General features: G+C 41.9%; 1 protein-coding gene across 1 annotated transcript; it reads right to left on the bottom strand.

Annotated features, from left to right (window-relative positions):
• Positions 1-256: 256 nt before the first annotated feature.
• ZNF706 (zinc finger protein 706) lies at positions 257-9,334 on the bottom strand. The gene is made up of 4 exons (XM_068983677.1): positions 9,095-9,334; positions 5,651-5,787; positions 3,087-3,194; positions 257-2,407 (listed from the first exon to the last, which is right to left on the bottom strand). The coding sequence occupies exons 2-3, from the start codon at positions 5,783-5,785 to the stop codon at positions 3,099-3,101; spliced, it is 231 nt and encodes a 76-aa protein (XP_068839778.1). The 5' UTR covers positions 5,786-5,787; positions 9,095-9,334; the 3' UTR covers positions 257-2,407; positions 3,087-3,098.
• Positions 9,335-22,362: the final 13,028 nt, after the last annotated feature.

Raw genomic sequence — 22,362 nt, 5'->3', positions numbered from 1 at the left:
TCTTTCTTCTTAAGTATCCTATAGATCCCAAATAGATATAGGGAAAACACTGAAAAATGAAAGAAATCTGTCACCCTTAGAACTACCAATTCTACACTCAAGAGGCAATTCTGAATTGAAAAGAAATTTTTTTAAACTGGGAAGAGGCAATATAAAAACCTCCCAAAATGTAGAAGAAATTAGACTAGTTTAGTTTTCTTTAATATCTTCTTTAATAAGACATTACAGCACACAACTGAGCCCCCAATGTGTCAGTTAAACATGGGGATGTAGATCCATAAGAAAGAGAATGGAAACAAGTATAATCTTAACCCCATTCCTTTTGGCAACTAATGGTAATACAGAATACAACAGGAGCAATTCTGTGTATTTTATCAAGTCTTCGAAGACACCATAACAGTTTTATAACGAACTAAGCTGTCATCTGTTAAAGAATCTTCAAATTAAATGATGAAGATGCTGAAAATCTTCCCCTTCTAGTAGATTTAAGCCAAACACCAAAAAAGGGGACTGCACTAATAATCCTCACATGAAGTATAAGAATGTCTTATCAACATCAATGGAGTCATTTCCCTATCACTGAGATCTAATTAAATATGGTGTCTTCCGCTGCTTATAAAAAAGGGTTAAACACAAGAACATAATGCTTTTATTCTGAATTACAGTCAATAAAGCAAATTAAAAAAAAAAAAACCCAAAACTTGTAAAAGGTTTGTAAATGATCTGTTACTAACATAAACATACATATGCTCAAAGCACTTTTAAAAACTTTAAAATTGTAATTTAACCATAACTTCTGTAATACCCACTGTAAGCAATTAGGCAAATTCTAATATTCTAGTAACCAACATATTTGGATTTAACAGATAATAACTCTGAAACTGAGGAAATTAAGTACATGGAAAAAATGACTATTTTAAAGTAAGAGTATAAGAAGAGGAGTTGCTAAGAAACTATCACCACTGAAGCTTTTTCTTGGAAATATCTTATTTTAAACTTACACTAAAGACAAACAAGGTGGGCAGAAAATGCACAGCTATAAAACAAATGCAGTGATGAGTTACAGCAGAAAGAGGGAATGCATTTTGTAATCAATCCACAGGATCAGATTTGCGGTTCTAAGCAATACCAGTAAATATTTGCATGTTCTTCCTATTAAATCAACTCTAAAATTTAAACTGAGTTACAGCGGTTTCACTTAGTATTAACAGTTGGCAAAAGCAAATTAGAAGAAATCTAAAATTAGTCTTTTTTAATTGGGTAGGATTTACTGCATTTATCGGAACCAACCCACTTCCCCATCCTTAAGACTAAAAAAAAAAAATGTGGATATTGGCCTATTTTAATACTTTTCTAGTTCACATGGAAGTCATACTATACACAGTCTTTGATTTTAGGAACCAGCACAAAGTAAACTCCTAAAATCAACTATTAACTTAAAAAGGAAAGAAAGGAGACGGTTCTGGGAATTAACCCAGCCACAAGTCATTCCAATCCTTCCGTTACTGCAAAATCCATTCATAAATTGGCCAAATTGTTATTAACTTCCAAAAACCCCTTCCAAAATTACGAACTTCAATTTCAAATCAAAGAACTTAAACAATTTTCAAAGAATCAAGTATAATTTATAAAAGATAGCGCTTTACCAGTTCACAAATGTTCCGTATTTTATATTATACAACAGACTGCTTATTTCATGTGGCATATACTTTAGAACATAATTTGTCAGAAGGGCTCACTGACAATCCAACCAATCTGAAGAATATATCAGTTATCTACAGGCTATACCTGGCTGGCAGGTATAGCCAGGTCACATAGCAAGCTCAAATAGTCCAACCTCAATCACAGGAAGAGGGAAAAATGACACGATTGCAATATACTAAGGCAGCAGGTAAGTCATTCTTCACCTAGGTCAGCAACTGCCAGTAAAATCCTGTGCACAAATTAGTGAATGAGTCTGCTCTGGTTTAACTCTGAACCTGCCCCTGAACTGAGAAAAGGACCTAAGAACTGCGCTTGCAATTTCAGCTGATGAATTCATTAGATTTTTATAAGGCAAATAATGTAGAAAGAACAGAATTTCTAAAACCATTTATCCTGTGATGTTGTAAAATCAAAGTACTACTTTATTAAATGAGTTATTTTACACAATATGAACATCAATATAATTACAATTGTAAAAAAATTTTTTATAACAAGGATGGACTGATTTTCAGATTTCCAAATCAGAGTCAACTGTACATTTACACAGAATTGTCTTTGCATGAAGCCCAAAAGGGAACAGCATAAAAATGAGTGTTTCTGTAGCCCCTTTAGTTTGCTGATCAACAGTTTGTTAGAAAAGCAGCTGCAGGTTTGTTACCTAAGGTCTGAGACAGTAGAAGAATCAAAGGTGTCACGTATTCACCTATAAAACATAAGATGTTCAGTGAATGTGAGCATTACATAAATATGATTTACACGTATTTCAGGTGTCTTTAAAAAAAAAAGCGAAACATGCCTAAGCTATGAAGTTAGCCTGACAGATCTGTCAACTAAGTTTTATAAACAGATCTTTGATGAATATAAAAAGAAATAATTCTCATACATATACCATTACCATTTAGGAAAAAAAATCCAACCACACAGAAAGTACAAACTGCTTATTTTCAAGTGACTGTCCAGTTTATAGTGAATGCCTACATCCTATCTTATATTTTAACATACTCTGCTAAGCACTCTACATCAAATACCAACAAAAAAGCACTCACAGACTATAGTCTGCATCATTTCTGGGAGCAAGATCCTCAAACACTTTTATAATGGTCATTTTCTTTAAGCTGAAAACTCCTCCATTCTTGGAATAGAGTTGGCCAGCATCACCTCATCCCATTTTTGGCTACAGTGGTAAAAACTTAGAGGTTTCAAAGGCATTGAAAGGATATGGTCTGGGGAAATGGACTTCTAACAATTGCAAAGTTAAATGTTAACTTAAAAGAGGGCAGTAATGAAGTCTCAGCTAGAAGATAGAAATCAATTTTACAATTACAAAAGATAATTCTGCTCTTGTATACAACCTGACATTAACAAAAGAAAATGTCAATTACCTGTAAACAACTTTATGCCTGAACATCAGCTAATTCTGGAGGAAGTGGAGTCTTAGGATGCTTGCTCTCAAAGTGCTGCTTGAAGGTCTTAGGGTCTGGCATTTGTGTCTAATTTTTAAAATTGTGCAAAAAAGAAGAGTTAGACCTGATTCATGAAACAAAAGTGTGCTTTTAAAATCCTAAGCCTACTCATGATCAACAACTACTGCAAAACACTTTTAAATTCCTTTAACTTACTGGCTGACACATGAAAAGGACTTTGTAGCAAAGAAATTCATAGCATATCCCACATTTCACATATAAAAAAGGGATGGGTCACAGAGAATATTACCTGATTAACAGCAAACAATAGATAACATTTACTGGACATGTTAAGCATTGTTACCAAACTTTTCACAGAATCTTCCAGTAATCTTAAATCAGTTTTACTATCTGCATTTTCTGTGCTAAGGAAACTAAAACCTACAGTTTAATTTGTCCAGTACCCGTGTTTAACTTAGTACTAGATACTTCAGACCTCAAATACTATACTACACTGACTTAACTAGGCAAAGACATTCAATTATTTATTATTTAAGCACATTACATTAGATAAAACATTAAATAAACATTTGTTGTTGTTGTGAGTTCTATGAGATACTCTAGCATTTTTAGAAAAATACTCAAAGTATTTTTTCATTAGTTATTTAGTGAAATTTACTTTTACTTTGTCTCTTTCCAAACAGAATCTGAAGCTTGCTCAATCTCATTTTGTGTATATCAAAGCTCAATAAAAACAAGTTATTTAATGTAACAGATTTCTTCTCTTAATGAGAACTTCTAAGGAGTCAGGAATTCTTTCATTGGTAATGACTTCAATAAAAGATTAACTTTAGTCCAGGAATCAATCAAGTCTTATCAATATCCCTTCCCAACCATGGGCTTCCCAGGTGGTGCAGTAGTAAAGAATCTGCCTGCCAACGCAGGAGATGTAAGAGACATGGGTTTGATCCCTGGGTTGGGAAAATCCCCTGGTGGAGGAAATGGCACTCCCTCTCCAGTATTCTTGCCTGCAGAATCCCAGCGAAGAGTCAGATACGACTGAGCAACTGAGCCACTTCCCATCCATACTACCAATTCTACCCAGACATACCGAAAAAAAAAAAAAGTCTGTTGTAACTGGAACAACCTCACCATGCACTTTTCCTTTGGCACTTTTATTTAATAACTTCAAGGGTGGTGACCTTAGGGGACTTCCCTGGTGGCACAGTGGATAAGAATCCACCTGCCAATGCAGGGGACACAGGTTTAATCCCTGGTCTGGGAAGATTTCACATGCCGTGGAGCAACTAAGCCCAAGCTCTAGAGCCCATGAATCTCAAGTACTGAACATGCACATGCAAGGGCCTGCAACCCACAACTCCTAAGCCTGAGTGCTACAACTACTGAAGTCCCTGTGCCCCAGAACCCGTGCTCCTCAACAGGAAAAGCCACCACAATGAGAAGCCTGCAGAGTATCCCCCTGTCACTGCAACTAGAGAAAGTCCACGAGCAGCAGCAAAGACCCCTCGGAGCCAAAAATAAAAATACTAAGAAGAAAAAGTAGTGAGTTTAAATAGGCAAAAAAAGGCCCTAGCCTGGAATTTAAGGAAAACTTCTTCATGGCAGTGTGGTCCAAAGGTGGGCTCCAGAGGTGGACCTCCAGGGTTCAGATCCCAGCTCTCCAACATACTAGCTGGGTGACTCAGCACAAGTTATTTAACTCTCCATGACTCAATTTGCTCTTCTGTAAAATAAGAATGAAAGTACTTTATGCCATAGAGGAGTTGTGTGATTAATGGGCGCATACATGGAAAACATGTGGCTCAGTGTGTGGCACCTAGTAAGCACTCAATAGCAGCTGTTATGATTCTTCTTCAATCTAATAAAACACATTAACGCTAGTCAAAGCCCTCAACGTGAATATATTCTAGTTTTGTAGACATAACTACAAATTTAGCAAAGGAAAAAAAAAAAGGCCAAGTATATAACCAGAAGTGTCTTACATAACTTTAAATTAAGAATGTAAATCTGACTTTTCTTATGAAGTTCAAAGTGTATTATCTGCCCTTAAGAAGACATCTTTTTTCTCCATGAGGAAAGGGTTTTTGCTTTGTTCAGTCCTTCTCAATAACACCAAGAAAACTGTGTCTGGCCAGAGGAGCTATTCTAATAATATAATTGTTGGGAGTTTTAAGGCGGTTCAGTGGTTAGAGGACTCTGTGCTTTTACTACAGGGGACACAGATTCAAAACCTAGTCAGGGAACTAAGATTCTTATGTGCCTCAAGGCACAGACAAAACACATACACACATATATATATAAATCATTGAATAGAAGAATGAAGATGGGTTCCTAACACAACCACCTCTCAAATCTCCTATTTCAAGTAAAGCATTTTTCTTGCTATGTTTGCAAAATTTTAACCTATACAAACCAATCCCTAATGAAAGAACTGTCCATGAGAGAGCTATGCCTTTCAGATAAGACTGGGCACGTTCAGGGTGGTACAGCTGTAGGAAGCTATGTCTTTCAGTTCCCCTTACCCTACAGACAGTGCAGGTATATATTAAGGCAGCTTTGGCAGCAGCCTTCTGGTCATGTCCTTGTTTCTTCTTTTGTCCAGCTTGCTTTTTGGCATTTTTCTGCTGAGACTGAATCTTCTGCTGTCCACGAGCCATATCTGAAAACAGGAGTTGAGACATTAGAGCGAAATCTTAGTACGGTAACACCCCAAGAACTGGACAGCTGTTTTATAGAAACACTAGTCAATCAAAATGTATGGATTTTCAAATTCTCACATACAAGGCTACTAGAGGATAAACTGATATAACCACTGTAGAAAACTAGTCACCTACGCTGTAATCTCACAATTCCACTCTTGGTATATATTCAATAGAAATGCAAATACATTTTTATACAGCAAAAGGTACAGTTCAAGAATGCTCAGTGCATCTGTTTCCAAAACTGGAAAGAATCCAAATGCTTCTGAACAGTAAAGGAGATACACAACGTGTGGCAGACTTCTACAACGGACTACTATGCAGCCCTCAAAGGGAAGGATTATTACAAGCAACAACATGGTTATGTCTCAGCGTTAAAGGAAAAGAAGCCAGATACAAAGAACCTGTGTTGCATAAAGCTTAGAACAGTCAAAACTAATCCAGGAAGTAACAATGGGAAAAAAAAGGACATGAAGGAGATTTTTGGGGTGCCGATAATGTTCTGTGTTTTGATCCAGGTAATGGTTATACAAATGTGTTCACTTGTAAAAATTCACTTAACTATACACCTAAGAACTGTACACTTTCCTGTATGTAATCTTCAAAAGTTTACCTAAGACAGTTTAGCTCCTTCCTCAATCACTTGATCATTTTGCAAAAGTACTTTCCCCTTTGACCCGAGATTCTTACAACTTTAAGAGAAATAAAAGCTGTCATCCAGTGCCTCTAAAGAAATTCACAGGAGCAATGGCAACCATCCTCTTGAATACTTAGGTTTCATAAAATTACTGTGCAATTCTTTCTTTAAAAAATAAAAAAATTGGTCTTCATATGACTGCTGGACAAATTATTAAGATTAAAGGGGTTGTTGATCAGTTGCTCAGTCATGTCCAACTCTGCGACCCCATGGACTGCAGCACGCCAGGCTTCCCTGTCCTTCACCATCTCCCAGAGCTTGCTCAAATTCATATCCGTTAACAATAAGGGTACTTTTACAAAAATGAAAGCTACCCCTTTTTACTACTGGCAATCTGAAATTAACATGGGTTAAAAATTAGGGGAAACATTTTTATTTTTTCAATAAAGACTTCTTTAAGACAACAAGTTAAACCTATTCATAAAAGGTCTATAATAAGTTGGAGCTGGTTTTTAAATACTTTAAAATAGGATCTTTAAAATAGGATTTAAGTAGAATCCCTATGGATAGTTTTGACTAGCACTGCAATTAAATTTTACACTTTTAAGTCATTTCAGGACATGAACACACAATACATTTATTAACTTCACCAGGAAAGAGTGTTAGCTTGTTCTGACTAGAACCTTAACTAGATAAGAGGTCAAAACAGTCACTGAAACACCCCAGTTTCTCCCAAAAAGAAAAAGGGGAACAACAACAACAAAAAAGCACACCCATAGGACAAGTTCCCACTAGCATTAAACATCAAACCTAAAAGTCAAAATACAAAGGAAGATCAATCCTTTTCTAGGAAGCCAGCTCAGCATTTCAAAAAATCACAAAATTTTTCAGTATGGCTAGCCTAATATAGGAACCCCATTCCCATCAAATAATGGTATATACAATCAGATGTGTTAGCCACTCAAGACTAAACTTCCATTTTTGTTATTTTTTAAAAAACCAAATCCTTATTAATTCCAAGTCAAATGAAATGCTTTTTTAAAAAGTATATTTATGGCAAGTTTACAAACCTATTCCCATGGAAACAGATTTGGACACTTCTGCATTATTTGAATGATAGGTATTCAATCTTTATGCTATCTCAATGTTTATAACATTCTTAGTGTCTCAGTGTCTTAGTATCAGTACCTTAAGTCAGAATACTTCAGGCTTCACAAGGATCTGAACTCTTCCACATGATGTACGACATGTATGTTAATACACTGATTATGGAGGTAACCTCTTAACTGTTTTACACTGTATAAAATGGTAAGCTACTAATTCTAGAAGTTTCTTTGATATCTAGAAGTTATTAGCTGTTCTGCTAAAATATTCACGCAGTGATCTGAAAAAAGCAACTTTTGCAGTTACCACTGCTGATAAAATACATTAACAATATTTTCCCATTCTCATTGTCATCTCACAAAAGTAACAAAAAACACATAACAGCTTTAATAAAGAAAAGATTGTGGTTGCTGTTATTTTTAAAACAGAAAACACGAAGCAAAGGAAATTGAAATCAGTCTAAATGCGTAAGACAGGCCCCTAAGTTCTAGCGACACGCTTGCATTGATTTCCTTTTTGAAAGCAGAAATGCAAACGAACAAACCACCTGCTTTTGGACAGCTCAACTTAGGGCTTGCTCTCAAGCCAACTGAGTTTTCCACAAAATCTTAAGCGTAACTACGCATAACTTCTCCTTGATTAAAAGCAGCGAACTGAGGGGCAAGAAGTCATTTACAAATACCTAAAAGCTGGCTTATAACTCTTTATTTTGTATGGTCTTCCGAGGGGGGCTGTAAAGAGGGAAGTAAGTAAAGCGAGTAATGAGTTCTTACAATATGAGGGGCTCTTACAGGAGGTACCAAGTATAAGCCTTGCCCCAAAAGAGCCTCCTAAAACCAAAACAAACGAGTAAGAGAAAAAATTTTTGGATCCAGGAAGTAGGATCATTTTCCATTAAGTATCTGAAAACGAAGAGGCCCGGGCAGTGAACAACAACTTGACTCTGGCTTTTTTAGTGAACTAAGTCCCTTTCGGAGAGGAGAGGATGAAAGGGCCGGCAGTTAGGTCTATCTTAGCCAGCACTTCGCTGAGCCCGGCTGTTAAGCCCGGCACACCTTCCTTCCCAGACCGGCCTCTCCCGCCTGGAAGAGAATTCCTCCTCTTTCTCGGCCACCGAAACCCCTACCTAGCGGCCCCTCCTCACGGACCCCGGCCGAGACACGCCTCCCGGGGGCCTCCGCTGCCCGAAACCCGGCCCCTTCGGCCACCGGGAGCTCAAGCTGAGGGAAACCGACCAGCTGCTGCCGCCAGCGGGTAAGGTTACCGCTCCGCCGCCGCCGCCGCCGGCCTGCGAGCCGGCCACCTGCAGGGCCTGGCGGGCGCCCGAGCTTCCCCTTCTTCCCGGCGGCCCGCGCCGGGACAGGGCAGGCTCGGCGGCCCCCAAGGAGGCGGGGCAGGCCGGCGGCCCCTCGCGACCCGCGCTGACCCGCCCGCCCCCTCACGGCCCCCGCCGACCCAGCCGGCAGGCCCCCCACCCCGGCTCCCGGGCGTCCTGCGGCGTCAGCGCCGCCCCCACAGCCGCTCACCCGGGCCGGGACAGTCTTGCGTCGGAGAGACCGCGCAGCACGAGAGGGCTTGCGGGGGGAGGTGGCCGGAGAGAGAGGAAGGGGAGCGCGCCCAGCACCGCTTCGGCCTCCTCCACCCGCCAAGGAGGGGAAAGGCGAGAGCCGGCAGCACAACAGCCCGCGACTCGCACCCGCCGCCGCCGCGCGCGCCCGCCGCCTCTGCCTTGAGGGAGGCCACTATGCCTCGTGCTCGCGCACGCCGCGCACTTCTCCCAGTCTCCCCAGCGCCGCCTGTTCCGCGCAGCCCCCGCCCACTCGCCTTCCTGCCCCGGCCTCCCGCCCCGCCTCCCCACCGCCCCACCCGCACGCGCGCCTGCGCCTCTTCCGGTCCCGCGGGCCAATGGTAGCGCGTCCCTATTACATAAGTGCGAGGGGCGGGGCCTGGCCGGGACGGCGGCCTCTCAGAGACGGGAACGGCAGGGGACGTCGCGCTCTGCCCCCGGCGCCCCTCCTCTTCGGCGTGGTCCCTTCTAGGCGGCTTCATCCGACCCCGGGAGCCGCGTGATCTTGGTCCTTTCGGGTGATGACCTGCAGTGTGATTCACAGGTCGCTTGCTCACTCACTCTGGCGGCGGCCCGGCCTCAGCCCCCGCGCCCCTTCCTTCTCACGAGACTCCAGTCTCGGCGGCGTCCTCCTGTGCCTCGGCTTGGCGGAGGCGTGGTGGTGGTGGTAGTGGGGATCCCAGAGAGGCGCGCCAGCGCCGCGGCGGCGTGGGTCACCGACCCGGGAGCCAGCCACCAGGGCGCACCGCCACCCCCGCCCCCAGTGAGGCCAGCGGGCCGGAGGCCCTTGCCTGGGACGCGCAGCCTTTGTTCTCTCACCAGCTGCCTTTTACCTCGTTCCCACGGAAACCCCAGTTGTTTGACCAATCTGAGGGGTTTAGTGAGTTCACGATTCACGCCTGACTGTCTCATTGAGAACTGCCGGCTAGACCTCCCTGACTGTTTGAGGCTGACTACTTAACAATATACTGAGTTGGTAACAGTTAAGGGAATGGTTGAGATGATTTTGGGTGGGGGGCGGGGAGTCTTGATTTACGGGCCACATCAGGTAATTTCTAATATCTGAATCGAGCGATGGCGTTTGTAACTGATTAAAGTTTATCTGGGAAAGACATGTAGACGTTGGCTTTTTTTTTTTCCCCTCGCCCTCTGCTTCCCCCAACACACATTGGTTTCTAGTTAGAACTACAGATAAAACAACAAAGACTTTGCATTTGACGTTCCCACCTTGCCCATAGCCTCCGCTCCCCCAGATTTGTCTGCGCAGGAAAATGTTAGTTGAACATAAATACAACGCAAGTTACCTGGATTGGGATATGTATAATCACAAAATTGTTTAGGGAGGAGTTAACTGCTGATGGCATTTAGGTGGCATAAGACAAGGATCTGGTTGTTCAGTCCTTCCTTTTCATCCTCATTTCGGTTCCTCTTGCCTTTTCACGCCCTCCCTTCCATATTGCAGTTTTAAGTTACATGTTCAAATCAATATTTCTCCAGTATTCAATTATAAGCTCATTTGTGCCACTATATACCCAATGCTTAGCAGCATATAAAACATGGTAGGAATTGAAAGGACTTTTATTGACACATCATGAAGACATAGCTTATTAATAGTCACCATAACCATAATTGTTAACCTAGATAATTTTGTTGTTCCTTCACTGAGTCCTGTCTGACTCTTTGCAACCCCATGGGCTGCAGCCAGGCTTCCATGTTCTTCATTAATTCCTGAAGTTTGCTCAAATTCATGGCATTGAGTTGATGATGCCATCCAACCATCTCATCCTCTGTCATCCCCTTCTGCCCTCAGTCTTTCTCAGCATCAGGGTCTTTTCCAATGAGTTGGCTTTTTGCATGGCCAAAGTATTGGGAGTTTCAGCTTCAGCATCAGTCCTTCCAATGAATATTCAGGGTTGATTTCCTTAGGATTGACTAGTTTGATCTCCTTGCAGTCCAAGGGACTCAAGAGCCTTTTCCAGCACCAAAATTCAAAAGCATCAGTCCTTCGGGGCTCAACCTTCTTTATGGTCCAACTCTCACATCTGTATGTGACTTGAAAAAAACCATAGCTTTGGCCATATCGACCTTTGTTGGCAAAGTGACATCTCTGCTTTTTAATAGGCTGAGGATGAGATGGTTGGATGGCATTATCAGCTTAATGGACATGAATCTGACCAAACTCTGGGAGACACTAAAGGACAAGGAAGCCTGGCATGCTGCAGTCCATGTGGTTGCAAAGAGTCAGACGCAACTGAGTGGCTGAACAATAACAAACAGGTAGATAGTGTCAGAGTTGAGTTACATTGTTGGATACGCTGGGCTTCCCAGGTGGTGCTAGTGGTAAAGAACCCACCTGCCAATGCAGGAGACATAAGAGATGTGGGCTTGATCCCTGGGTCATGAAGGTCTCTGGAGTAGAGCATGGCAACCCACTCCAGAATTCTTGCCTGGAGAATCCCATGGACAGAGGAGCCTGGTGGGTTATAGTCCACAGAGTCGCAAAGAGTCAGACATGACTGAACAAACTTGGCGCATAGGATACCTATCTGGTGTAGCAAAATTTCTTCATGTTTGTAAAACCTGCATATCTGGGGCGTGGGTGCATGCATCTAAGTCACTTCAGCTGTTCTGAGGCCAGCCATCAAAAGCCAAAACTGAGTAGTGGCTCAATTCCTGGAAATCCCCACCCTTTCCTCAAAATAATTGGGATAATCCTCCCACTCATTAACCTTTGAAATAACTCAGCCCATAAAAACTAACCACACCATATTTTGAGGCTGCTGTCTTCTGAGATGGTCCACACTCTGGAGTGCATTTCTCTCTAAATAAATCCCCTTCTTACCTATCATGTGTCTCTCACTGAATTCTTTCTGCAAAGAGACCTCAAGAACCTGAGCTTCACTAAGTCCTGAAACCAAGTATGTGATCTTAGTTAAAAGACCACGAGTTCAAATCCCAGTCATAGGTGCATGGTTTCACTGCCTTGTACCATATACAAAAGTTAATAAAAAATGGATAACAAACCCAACCGTGTATGCTAAAACTCTAAAATCCTTAGTGAAATATATCAGAGTAAATCTGCACGATCGTGGATAAAGCAAAACCTTCTTAGATATGACACTTAAAGCATTGATGACAGAAGACATAACCCAGTTAAAAAATGAACAACAGAACAGGTTAAGCATTTCCTTAAAGAAGATAAACAAATGGCCAATATGTATAAGAAAAGATGCTCTCCATCGTTAGCCATCAGGGAAGGACAAATCAAAACATTGAGATAGTACTTCACACCTACTAAAATGGCTGTGATTGGAAATTCCCTGGCAGTCCAGTGGTTAGGGATCTTGGGTGGTCTCAATCTGCAGTGGTTTGGAGCAGGATCTCAGTTCCCCAGCCAGAGACTGAAGTCAGGTCATGGCAGTAATAGCACTGAGTCCTTGGACCATCAGATGATGATGACTGCACACCCCTGTGAATATACTGAAAACCGTTGGATTGTACACTTTGAGTGGTTTGTATCTGAATTATATCTCGGTAAAGCTGTTATAGGAGAAGGCGATGGCACCTCACTCCAGTACTCTTGCCTGGAAAATCCCATGGACAGAGGAGCCTGGTAGGCTGCAGTCCATGGAATCGCTAAGAGTCGGACACAACTGAGCGACTTCACTTTCACTTTCCACTTTCATGCATTGGAGAAGGAAATGGCAACCCACTCCAGTGTTCTTGCCTAGAAAATCCCAGGGATGGGGGAGCCTGGTGGGCTACCGTCTATGGGGTCGCACAGAGTTGGACACGACCGAAGTGACTTAGCAGCAGCAGCAAAGCTGTTATATATTGAAAATCCACTTGTTTTAGAATAATAAAGAGCATAAAGTCCAATATTCTTTCCATTGCCATGCCTAAATCTCCTTCTCATCTATGTATCCTACCTCAATAAAGGCACTGCCATCCACTGGGATAAACATTTCAAAATCCTTATTTTGTGTGTTGATACTTCTCAGTTCCTAAGCCCTCACTTCCAATCTGTCACCATATCATGTTGCTCTTACTCCAGAATAAACACTGACTCTGTCCACTGTTCACTGCCTCCACTGCCACTATTCTAATTCAGTTCAGTTCAGTTCAGTTCAGTTCAGTCGTGTCCCACTCTTTGCGACCCCATGAATCACAGCACGCCAGGCCTCCCTGTCCATCACCAACTCCGAGTTCACTCAGACTCATGTCCATTGAGTCAGTGATGCCATCCAGCCATCTCATCCTCTGTCGTCCCCTTCTCCTCCTGCCCTCAATTCCTCCCAGCATCAGAGTCTTTTCCAATGAGTCAACTCTTCACATGAGCTGGCCAAAGTACTGGAGTTTCAGCTTCAGCATCACTCCTTCCAGTGAACACCCAGGACTGATCTCCGTTAGAACGGACTGGTTGGATCTCCTTGCAGTCCAAGGGACTCTCAAGAGTCTTCTCCAATACCACAGTTCAAAAGCATCAATTCTTTGGCACTAAGCTTTCTTCACAGTCCAACTCTCACATCCATACATGACCACAGGAAAAACCGTAGCTTTGACTAGACGGACCTTTGTTGGCAAGGTAATGTCTCTGCTTTTCAATATGCTATCTAGGTTGGTCGTAACTTTCCTTCCAAGGAGTAATCATGTTTTAATTTCATGGCTGCAATCACCATCTGCAGTGATTTTGGAGCACAAAAAGATAAAGTCTGACACTGTTTCCAGTGTTTCCCCATCTATTTGCCATGAAGTGATGGGACCAGATCCCATGATCTTTGTTTTCTGAATGTTGAGCTTTAAGCCAACTTTTTCACTCTTCTCTTTCACTTTCATCAAGAGGCTTTTGAGTTCCTCTTCACTTTCTGCCATACGGGTGGTGTCATCTGCATAGCTGAGGTTATTGATATTTCTCCCAGCAATCTTGATTCCAGATTGTGTTTCTTCCAGTCCAGCGTTTCTCATGATGTACTAGAAGTTAAATAAGCAGGGTGACAATATACAGCCTTGACGCACTCCTTTTCCTATTTGGAACCAGTCTGTTGTTCCATGTCCAGTTCTAACTGTTGCTTCCTGACCTGCATATCGGTTTCTCAAGAGGCAGGTCAGGTGGTCTGGTATTCCCATCTCTTCCAGAATTTTCCACAGTTTATTGTGATCCACACAGTCAAACGCTTTGTTGTTGTCAATAAAGCAGAAATAGATGTTTTTCTGGAACTCTCTTGCTTTTTCCATGATCCAGCGGATGTTGGCAATTTGATCTCTGGTTCCTCTGCCTTTTCTAAAACCAGCTTGAACATCTGAAATCACCATTATTCATCTGGTTTGTCTGGAGCATGAATCTACCAGGAAATTGAGAACTTCTCCAGCTACAACCCCCCATTTTTTTTTGTTTGTTTGTTTAAAGGCCATGTTAGGTGGCTTGTGGGATCTTACTTCCCTGACCAGGGATTGAACTCAGGTCCACAGTGGTGAAAGCGCTGAGTCCTAACCACTGGACTGCCAAGAAATCCTGTCCAGCTCCCCTTTAATACAATCAGTTCTATGGAATCAGAATGATCTTTCTAAAATAAAGATCTGCTCAGGATTTGTTGTTCAGTCATGTCCAATTCTTTGCTACCCGATGGACTGCAGCACAGCAGGCTTTCCTGTCCTTCACCTTCTCCTGGAGCTTGCTCAAACTCATGTCCATTGAGTCAGTGATGCTATCCAACCATCTCATCTTCTGTCACCCCTTCTCTTACCTTCAATCTTTCCTAGCATCAAGGTATTTTCCAGTAAGTTGGCTCTTTGCATCAGGTGGCCCAAGTATTGGAATTCAGCTTCAGCATCAGTCCTTCCAATGAGTGTTCAGGGTTGATTTCCTTCAGGATTGACTGGTTGGATCTCCTTGCAGTCCAAGGGACTCTCAAGCGTCTTCTCCAACATCACAGTTCAAATGCATCAATTCTTCAGTGCTCAGATGTCTTTATAGTCCAGCTCTCGTATCCATACATGACTACTGGAAAAACCATAGATTTGACTAGATGGACCTTTGTTGGTAAAGCAATGTCTCTGCTTTTTAATATGCTATCTAGGTTGAAAAGGCAAAATAATAGGATACTGAATGAGGAACTCCCCAGGTCAGTAGGTGTCCAATATGCTACTGGAGATCAGTGGAGAAATAACTCCAGAAAGAAAGAAGGGATGGAGCCAAAGCAAAAACAATATCCAGCTGTGATGTGACTGGTGATAGAAACAAAGTCCGATGCTGTAAAGAGCAATATTGCATAGGAACCTGGAATGTCAGGTCCATGAATCAAGGCGAATTGGAAGTGGTCAAACAAGAGATGGCAAGAGTGAACGTCAACATTCTAGGAATCAGCAAACTAAAATGGACTGGAATGGGTGAATTTAACTCAGATGACCATTACATCTACTACTGCGGGCAGGAATCCCTCAGAAGAAATGGAGTAGCCATCATGGTCAACAAAAGAGTCCGAAATGCAGTACTTGGATGCAATCTCAAAAATGACGGAATGATCTCTGTTCGTTTCCAAGGCAAACCATTCAGTATCACCGTAATCCAGTCTATGCCCAACCAGTAATGCTGAAGAAGCTGAAGTTGAACGGTTCTATGAAGACCTACAAGACCTTGTAGAACTAACACCCCAAAAAGATGTCCTTTTCATTATAGGGGACTGGAATGCAAAAGTAGGAAGTCAAGAAACACCTGGAGTAACAGGCAAATTTGGCCTTGGAATGCGGAATGAAGCAGGGCAAAGACTAATAGAGTTTTGCCAAGAAAATGCACTGGTCATAGCAAACACCCTCTTCCAACAACACAAGAGAAGACTCTACACATGGACATCACCAGATGGTCAACACCGGAATCAGACTGATTATGTTCTTTGCAGCCAAAGATGGAGAAGCTCTATACAGTCAGCATAAACATGACCGGGAGCTGACTGTGGCTCAGATCATGAACTCCTTATTGCCAAATTCAGACTTAAATTGAAGAAAGTAGGGAAAACCGCTAGACCATTTAGGTATGACCTAAATCAAATCCCTTGTGATTATACAGTGAAAGTGAGAAATAGATTTAAGGGTCTAGATCTGATAGATAGAGTGCCTGATGAACTATGGAATGAGGTTCATGACATTGTACAGGAGACAGGGATCAAGACCATCCCCATGGAAAAGAAATGCAAAAAAGTAAAATGGCTGTCTGGGGAGGCCTTACAAATAGCTGTGAAAAGAAGAGAAGTGAAAAACAAAGGAGAAGAGGAAAGATATAAGCATCTGAATGCAGAGTTCCAAAGAATAGCAAGAAGAGATAAGAAAGCCTTCTTTAGCGATCAATGCAAAGAAATAGAGGAAAAGAACAGAATGGAAAAGACTAGAGATCTCTTTAAGAAAATTAGAGATACTAAGGGAACATTTCATGCAAAGATGGGCTCGATAAAGGACAGAACAGAAGCAGAAGATATTAAGAAGAGGTGGCAAGAATACACAGAAGAACTGTGCAAAAAAGATCTTCACGACCCGGATAATCACGATGGTGTGATCACTCATCTAGAGCCAGACATCCTGGAATGTGAAGTCAAGTGGGCCTTAGAAAGCATCACTACGAACAAAGCTAGTGGAGGTGATGGAATTCCAGTTGAGCTATTTCAAATCCTGAAAGATGATGCTGTGAAAGTGCTGCACTCAATATGCCAGCAAATTTGGAAAACTCAGCAGTGGCCACAGGACTGGAAAAGGTCAGTTTTCATTCCAATCCCAAAGAAAGGCAATGCCAAAGAATGCTCAAACTACCACACAATTGCCCTCATCTCACATGCTAGTAAAGTAATGCTCAAAATTCTCCAACGCAGGCTTCAACAATATGTGAACCATCAACTTCCTGATGTTCAAGCTGGTTTTAGAAAAGGCAGAGGAACCAGAGATCAAATTGCCAACATCCTCTGGATCATCGAAAAGGCAAGAGAGTTCCAGAAAAACATATATTTCTGCTTTATTGACTATGCCAAAGCCTTTGACTGTGTGGATCACAATAAACTGTGGAAAATTATGAAAGAGATGGGAATACCAGACCACCTGACCTGCCTCTTGAGAAACCTATGTGCAAGTCAGGAAGCAACAGTTAGAACTGGACATGGAACAACAGATTGGTTCCAAATAGGAAAAGGAGTGCGTCAAGGCTGTATATTGTCACCCTGCTTATTTAACTTCTATGCAGAGTACATCATGAGAAACGCTGGACTGGAAGAATCACAAGCTGGAATCAAGATTGCTGGGAGAAATATCAATAACCTCAGCTATGCAGATGACACCACCCTTATGGCAGAAAGTGAAGAGGAACTAAAAAGTCTCTTGATGAAAGTGAAAGAGGAGAGTGGAAAAGTTGGCTTAAAGCTCAATATTCAGAAAACGAATATCATGGGATCTGGTCCCATCACTTCATGGTAAATAGATGGTGAAACACTGGAAACAGTGTCAGACTTTATCTTTTTGTGCTCCAAAATCACTGCAGATGGTGATTGCAGCCATGAAATTAAAAGAAGCTTACTCCCCTGGAAGGAAAGTTATGACCAACCTAGATAGCATATTGAAAATCAGAGACATTACCTTGCCAACAAAGGTCCGTCTAGTTAAGGCTATGGTTTTTCCTGTGGTCATGTATGGATGTGAGAGTTGGACTGTGAAGAAGGCTGAGCGCTGAAGAATTGATGCTTTTGAACTGTGGTGTTGGAGAAGACTCTTGAGGGTCCCTTGGACTGCTAGAAGATCCAACCAGTCCATTCTGAAGGAGATCAACCCTGGGATTTCTTTGGAAGGAGTGATGCTGAAGCTGAAACTCCAGTACTTTGGCCAGCTCATGCAAAGAATTGACTCATTGGAAAAGACTGGTCCCTTGGACTGCAAGGAGATCCAGTCCATCCTAAAGGAGATCAGTCCTGAGTGTTCTTTGGAAGGAATGATGCTAAAGCTGAAACTCCAATACTTTGGCCACCTCATTAGAAGAGTTGACTCACTGGAAAAGACCCTGATGCTGGGAGGGACTGGGGGCAGGAGGAGAAGGGGACGACAGAGGATGAGATGGCTGGATGGCATCACGGACTCGATGGACGTGAGTCTGGGTGAACTCTGGGAGTTGGTGATGGACAGGGAGGCCTGGCTTGCTGCAATTCATGGGGTCACAAAGAGTCGGACACGACTGAGCGACCAAACTGAACTGAACTGAGACTGTCATAGCTTTTCTTCCAAGGAGCAAGTGTCTTTTAATTTCGTGGCTGCAGTTACCATCTGAAGTGATTTTGGAGCCCAGGAAAATAGTCTGTCACTGTTTCCATTGTTTTCCCGTCTATTTGCCATGAAGTGCTCAGGATACTTCTGGGCTTAAAACTCTTCACTGGTTGTCCATGGCACAAAGAATGAAATCGAACTCTCATCATGGCTCACAAAACTGTGTCTGGCCTCTTGCTACTCTTCTCTCTGGCTGTGCTCCTGCCTCAGTGGTCTTTCAGTTCCTCAACCTGACCAAGTTCTTTCCGATCTTGGGGACTCGAGATCTGCTCTACGCTCTTGTGATATTTATAATATGATTCTATGTGCTCTGTTTACTTTCTAGTCACTCTTTGATTTTCAGCAGAAATGTCATGTTCTCAGAGAAGTCTTCCTTCCTTGAGCCCCCATCTAGATGAGGATTCCTCTTGTTTAGTGCTCTCATAACACCCTTTACATTTCATCCTTAGGACTTACACTGTGTGATATATTGTGAATATATATGTGTATATACATCTATACAGGCACTAGTGTATATGTGTGGGTGTATATATATATATATATATATATAAATAAAACATACGTAAAATATCTCCATTCCATGTGACTCCTAAAATAATAAAAACATATCATACTTACATATTCAATAGCTCCTACTATCTACCAGGCACTTTTACACAGGCTTTAAATATTTGGGTTCATTTAATCCTGCCAACAACTCTTAGGTAATTAAGGTTCAAAATAGTTAAGTAAATGACCCAAGATTACATAGCTAGGAAGTAGAAAGGCTAGATTGTGACTCCTGCCATTCCTCACACAGAGTGGGCCACTGACCTGCACCATAAGGGCAGGTTTTCCATGAGTTATTTTCACCCCCATCCCCCTAGCCGCCCTCACCTCATGTGTAGCCAGCATTGCGCATAGTGTCTGGCATGCTGTAGGCATCCAATAAATACTTGTTGAATGAATCTATGCCTGGGTGATCCCTCCAACTCTGTTAGGAGCCCTCTTAAGTATCAGAGCGAGAGCTATGAATAGCATTTATGTAAAAACAATAATAATGTAAATATGGATCTAATCACAGTTATGACGGTCGATGCATATGTAACTTTCCTGGGAAGATGAGGGAATGAGAAAGCTCTGTGTAGTGAGGCCATGTAGGGGGACGGGCTGAAAGAGAATGAAATTCTCAAGTCCCTAGATAATGCCCAAAACTGGGAAAAAAACTTTCAAGAAATAGTAGTATAAGATAAGTATTCAGAGATATAGAGATAAATACCCAAAGAATCAGCTGAAAGAATTACACGTAGCTGTGGCTGAAAAGACAATTTTGCAGGTGGGAAAATGCTGTTTTTCGTAACCAGTCTTGTAGGACTAGTGAAATTTTTAAACTGTGTGCATACATTATTGTGCTAAAACAAAAACTCTATAATGATTTTTATTTCAAATATTTTTCTATCCACATTTGTTTTCAAGCAGTGTGTTTGTCATCACAGTGCTTCAGAAAAAGAAATGAATGAGAAGTACCCTTGGCATCTCCTGCAGTTAATCTCTGTTTTTCTATCCCTGTGAGGACATGCCCCAGGTTGCCCCACTTCATTTTTCTAGTTCTCTGCATGCCATCCTTATCGTGAGACTCTGAATGAGCCAGAACAGCTGAATGAGCAAAGGAGAAAGAGTATCCAAATTTAATGTGCCTGGCCTGCTGTCTTTCCATTATTACTCTTATGCAGGGGGAAAACCAAAAGAAAACAAAGAGTCAAGAATAGAGTGAGTCCTTCTGAAGACACAGATTCATTACCTATTGATTGAGGGCCTTTGCTTTGGTTTCAGCTGTAAAGCTCTCCTGGTGTGGTCCATGGTCTTGATGTTGTCTGAAGTCTGCTGAGTGCCCTAGTGATGTTGGGATGATCCCATAGAGAGAAATCTGTCCTAAGAATAATTTTTGTAGTTTTTTCCTAACTTCTAATGATCTGCAGATACTTTTTTCTAATGTCTCCACTTTGAACTATCACTTTGGAGAAGACAAGAAAAGAAAAAGAAAAAAAAAATTTACTTATGCTCTGAAATTTAACCACTTTTGGGCTGAGAATGGTTACTAATGCTTTTAATTACATGATAATTATAGTCTAAATTTGACTTTATAGTAGTAAAGCCATTAAGACTCAGAAGAATTTTTAATGACTCATTCCCCAGATATAAAATGAAAGAGCTGGTCTGAGTGATGTCCAAGACTCCTTCTAGCTTTTGAACTTAAGGACTCAACATGAACTTCAGGGTTTTTTAAAAGAAGTCTTTATGAAAGGCAACATAAAAATCACTGCAAATTCCATCCAGATGAAAATTTGAAAGCAAGGCTGCTTGCTATTAACATACAAAAGGAAGATGTAATTTTTAAATACCATAGGAAAGCACTAAGTGATGAGTAAAAAGTAGCATGAAAGGGAAAATACTTGCTTGAAACTTCCATGACTGGATTAATCATGTTTTATTTTATGTATACTATGAACCTTTAATACTTGGGGGGCCTTCTAGCCCCAGCTACAGACTGCACTTCCCAGGGCTAATTCCCAAAGATAGTAACAACTTGCCTAGGAGTATGCCTGTTGTATGCAACAGCCTCAACCACTCTCTTACCTAAATTACACACCAAACCAATGTTTCCCCAACCTAAGTCATCCCAGGGCCAGGAACCAGGCAACTAGAGACCACGCCTCTCACCCAAAGTCTGCTAGAATTGTGCATACCGGCTAATTCTAACATGTCCCCTCTGCCCTGCCTTGCTATTCCCATGCAAACCCCACTGAAGACTCTGGCCTAGACTTTCCGCTACCACCACCCCCACGCCCACCCCTTGCTCCTGCTCAGCCTCCTGACCAAAAATCAAGTGATCCTCAAGTAGCCCCATGTGCTATGGCATGCCCTGTGCTCCCTGGAGACGTAAGTAATCAGTTCTTTCAATGGCATTGACCTCTCTGTATCTTCATTCCGTCACCTCTATAAATTACAATCCCATGGAAAAAACTAGTGTTTGAAGTAGTAACTGTTGATTGCTAATGAAAGTATGTATTCAGTGTGACATTCCCTGTAGTTTCATAATGGCTGATATTTTCTTGTATTTTTGTTGAAAAAAATTAAACTCCAGTTGTTCTAAGTTGGTCGATAGATTTATAAACGTAGAATTCACTTAGGCCACAGGTGGAAATGAATCCATCAAAAAACATTTTAAAAAATCCAAAGAAATTTAATGTTATGTGATTTAAAGAAACATCACATATAAATTCTAAAAAAAAACCCAAAAAAAATTCCCACAAGTACAAATGAGATAGTGATGTACATTCAGTTTTGGTGTCTGTGTGAACTGGGAAGAGGAAGGTGGTCCACGTCCTCCACGTGTTACCGAGTCTAAGCTTGTCCTGCTTTAATTATTTACTTTTTTTATTTTTGGCTGTGGTGGGTCTTCATTGCTTTGCGGCGGCTTTCTCCAGTTGGGGCCAGAGGGGACTATTCTTTTTTGCAGCGCGTGGGTTTCTCTCGTCGTGGAGCACAGGCTCTGGGCATGTGGGCTTCAGTAGTTGCGGCTCATGGGCCCTAGAGTGTGGGCTTTATAGTGGTGGCTCATGGGCTTAGTTGCTCCGCGGTGGCATGCAGAATCTTCCCTGACAAGGGATCGAACCTGTGTCCCCTGCATTAGCAGGCATATTCTTTTCCACTGCGCCACCAGGAAATAATTGAAAGTTAGTTCAGTTGGTGCAATGAATAAGGACTTTATTAAGAAAGCGGGAAACCTGAGAAGATGATGGGCCCATGACCCTCAAAGAACCATCTTACCTGAATTAGAAAGCAGGCTTCTTTTATACAAAAAAGGGAGGGAGTAAAGTCAAACACTTCCTGGTTTCCATCAGCCTCCAGAAGGTGTGTTAATTTCTTCCTGCCTGCCATAATCCACAGGTGGTCCTG

The sequence above is a fragment of the Capricornis sumatraensis genome, chromosome 11, assembly GCF_032405125.1.
Source record: "Capricornis sumatraensis isolate serow.1 chromosome 11, serow.2, whole genome shotgun sequence".
NCBI lineage: Eukaryota > Metazoa > Chordata > Mammalia > Artiodactyla > Bovidae > Capricornis > Capricornis sumatraensis.
The sequence above is the reverse complement of the archived record's forward strand: the minus strand, read 5'-3'. Positions and strand labels throughout refer to the sequence as shown.

Bases quoted from the DNA above. Each gene is read 5' to 3' on its own strand.
- ZNF706 (XM_068983677.1), bottom strand. From the start codon at position 5,785: ATGGCTCGTGGACAGCAGAAGATTCAGTCTCAGCAGAAAAATGCCAAA. The intron at 3,195-5,650 runs GTAAGGGGAACT...TTTAAAAATTAG, and splicing joins ATACCTGCACTGTCTGTAGG to ACACAAATGCCAGACCCTAA.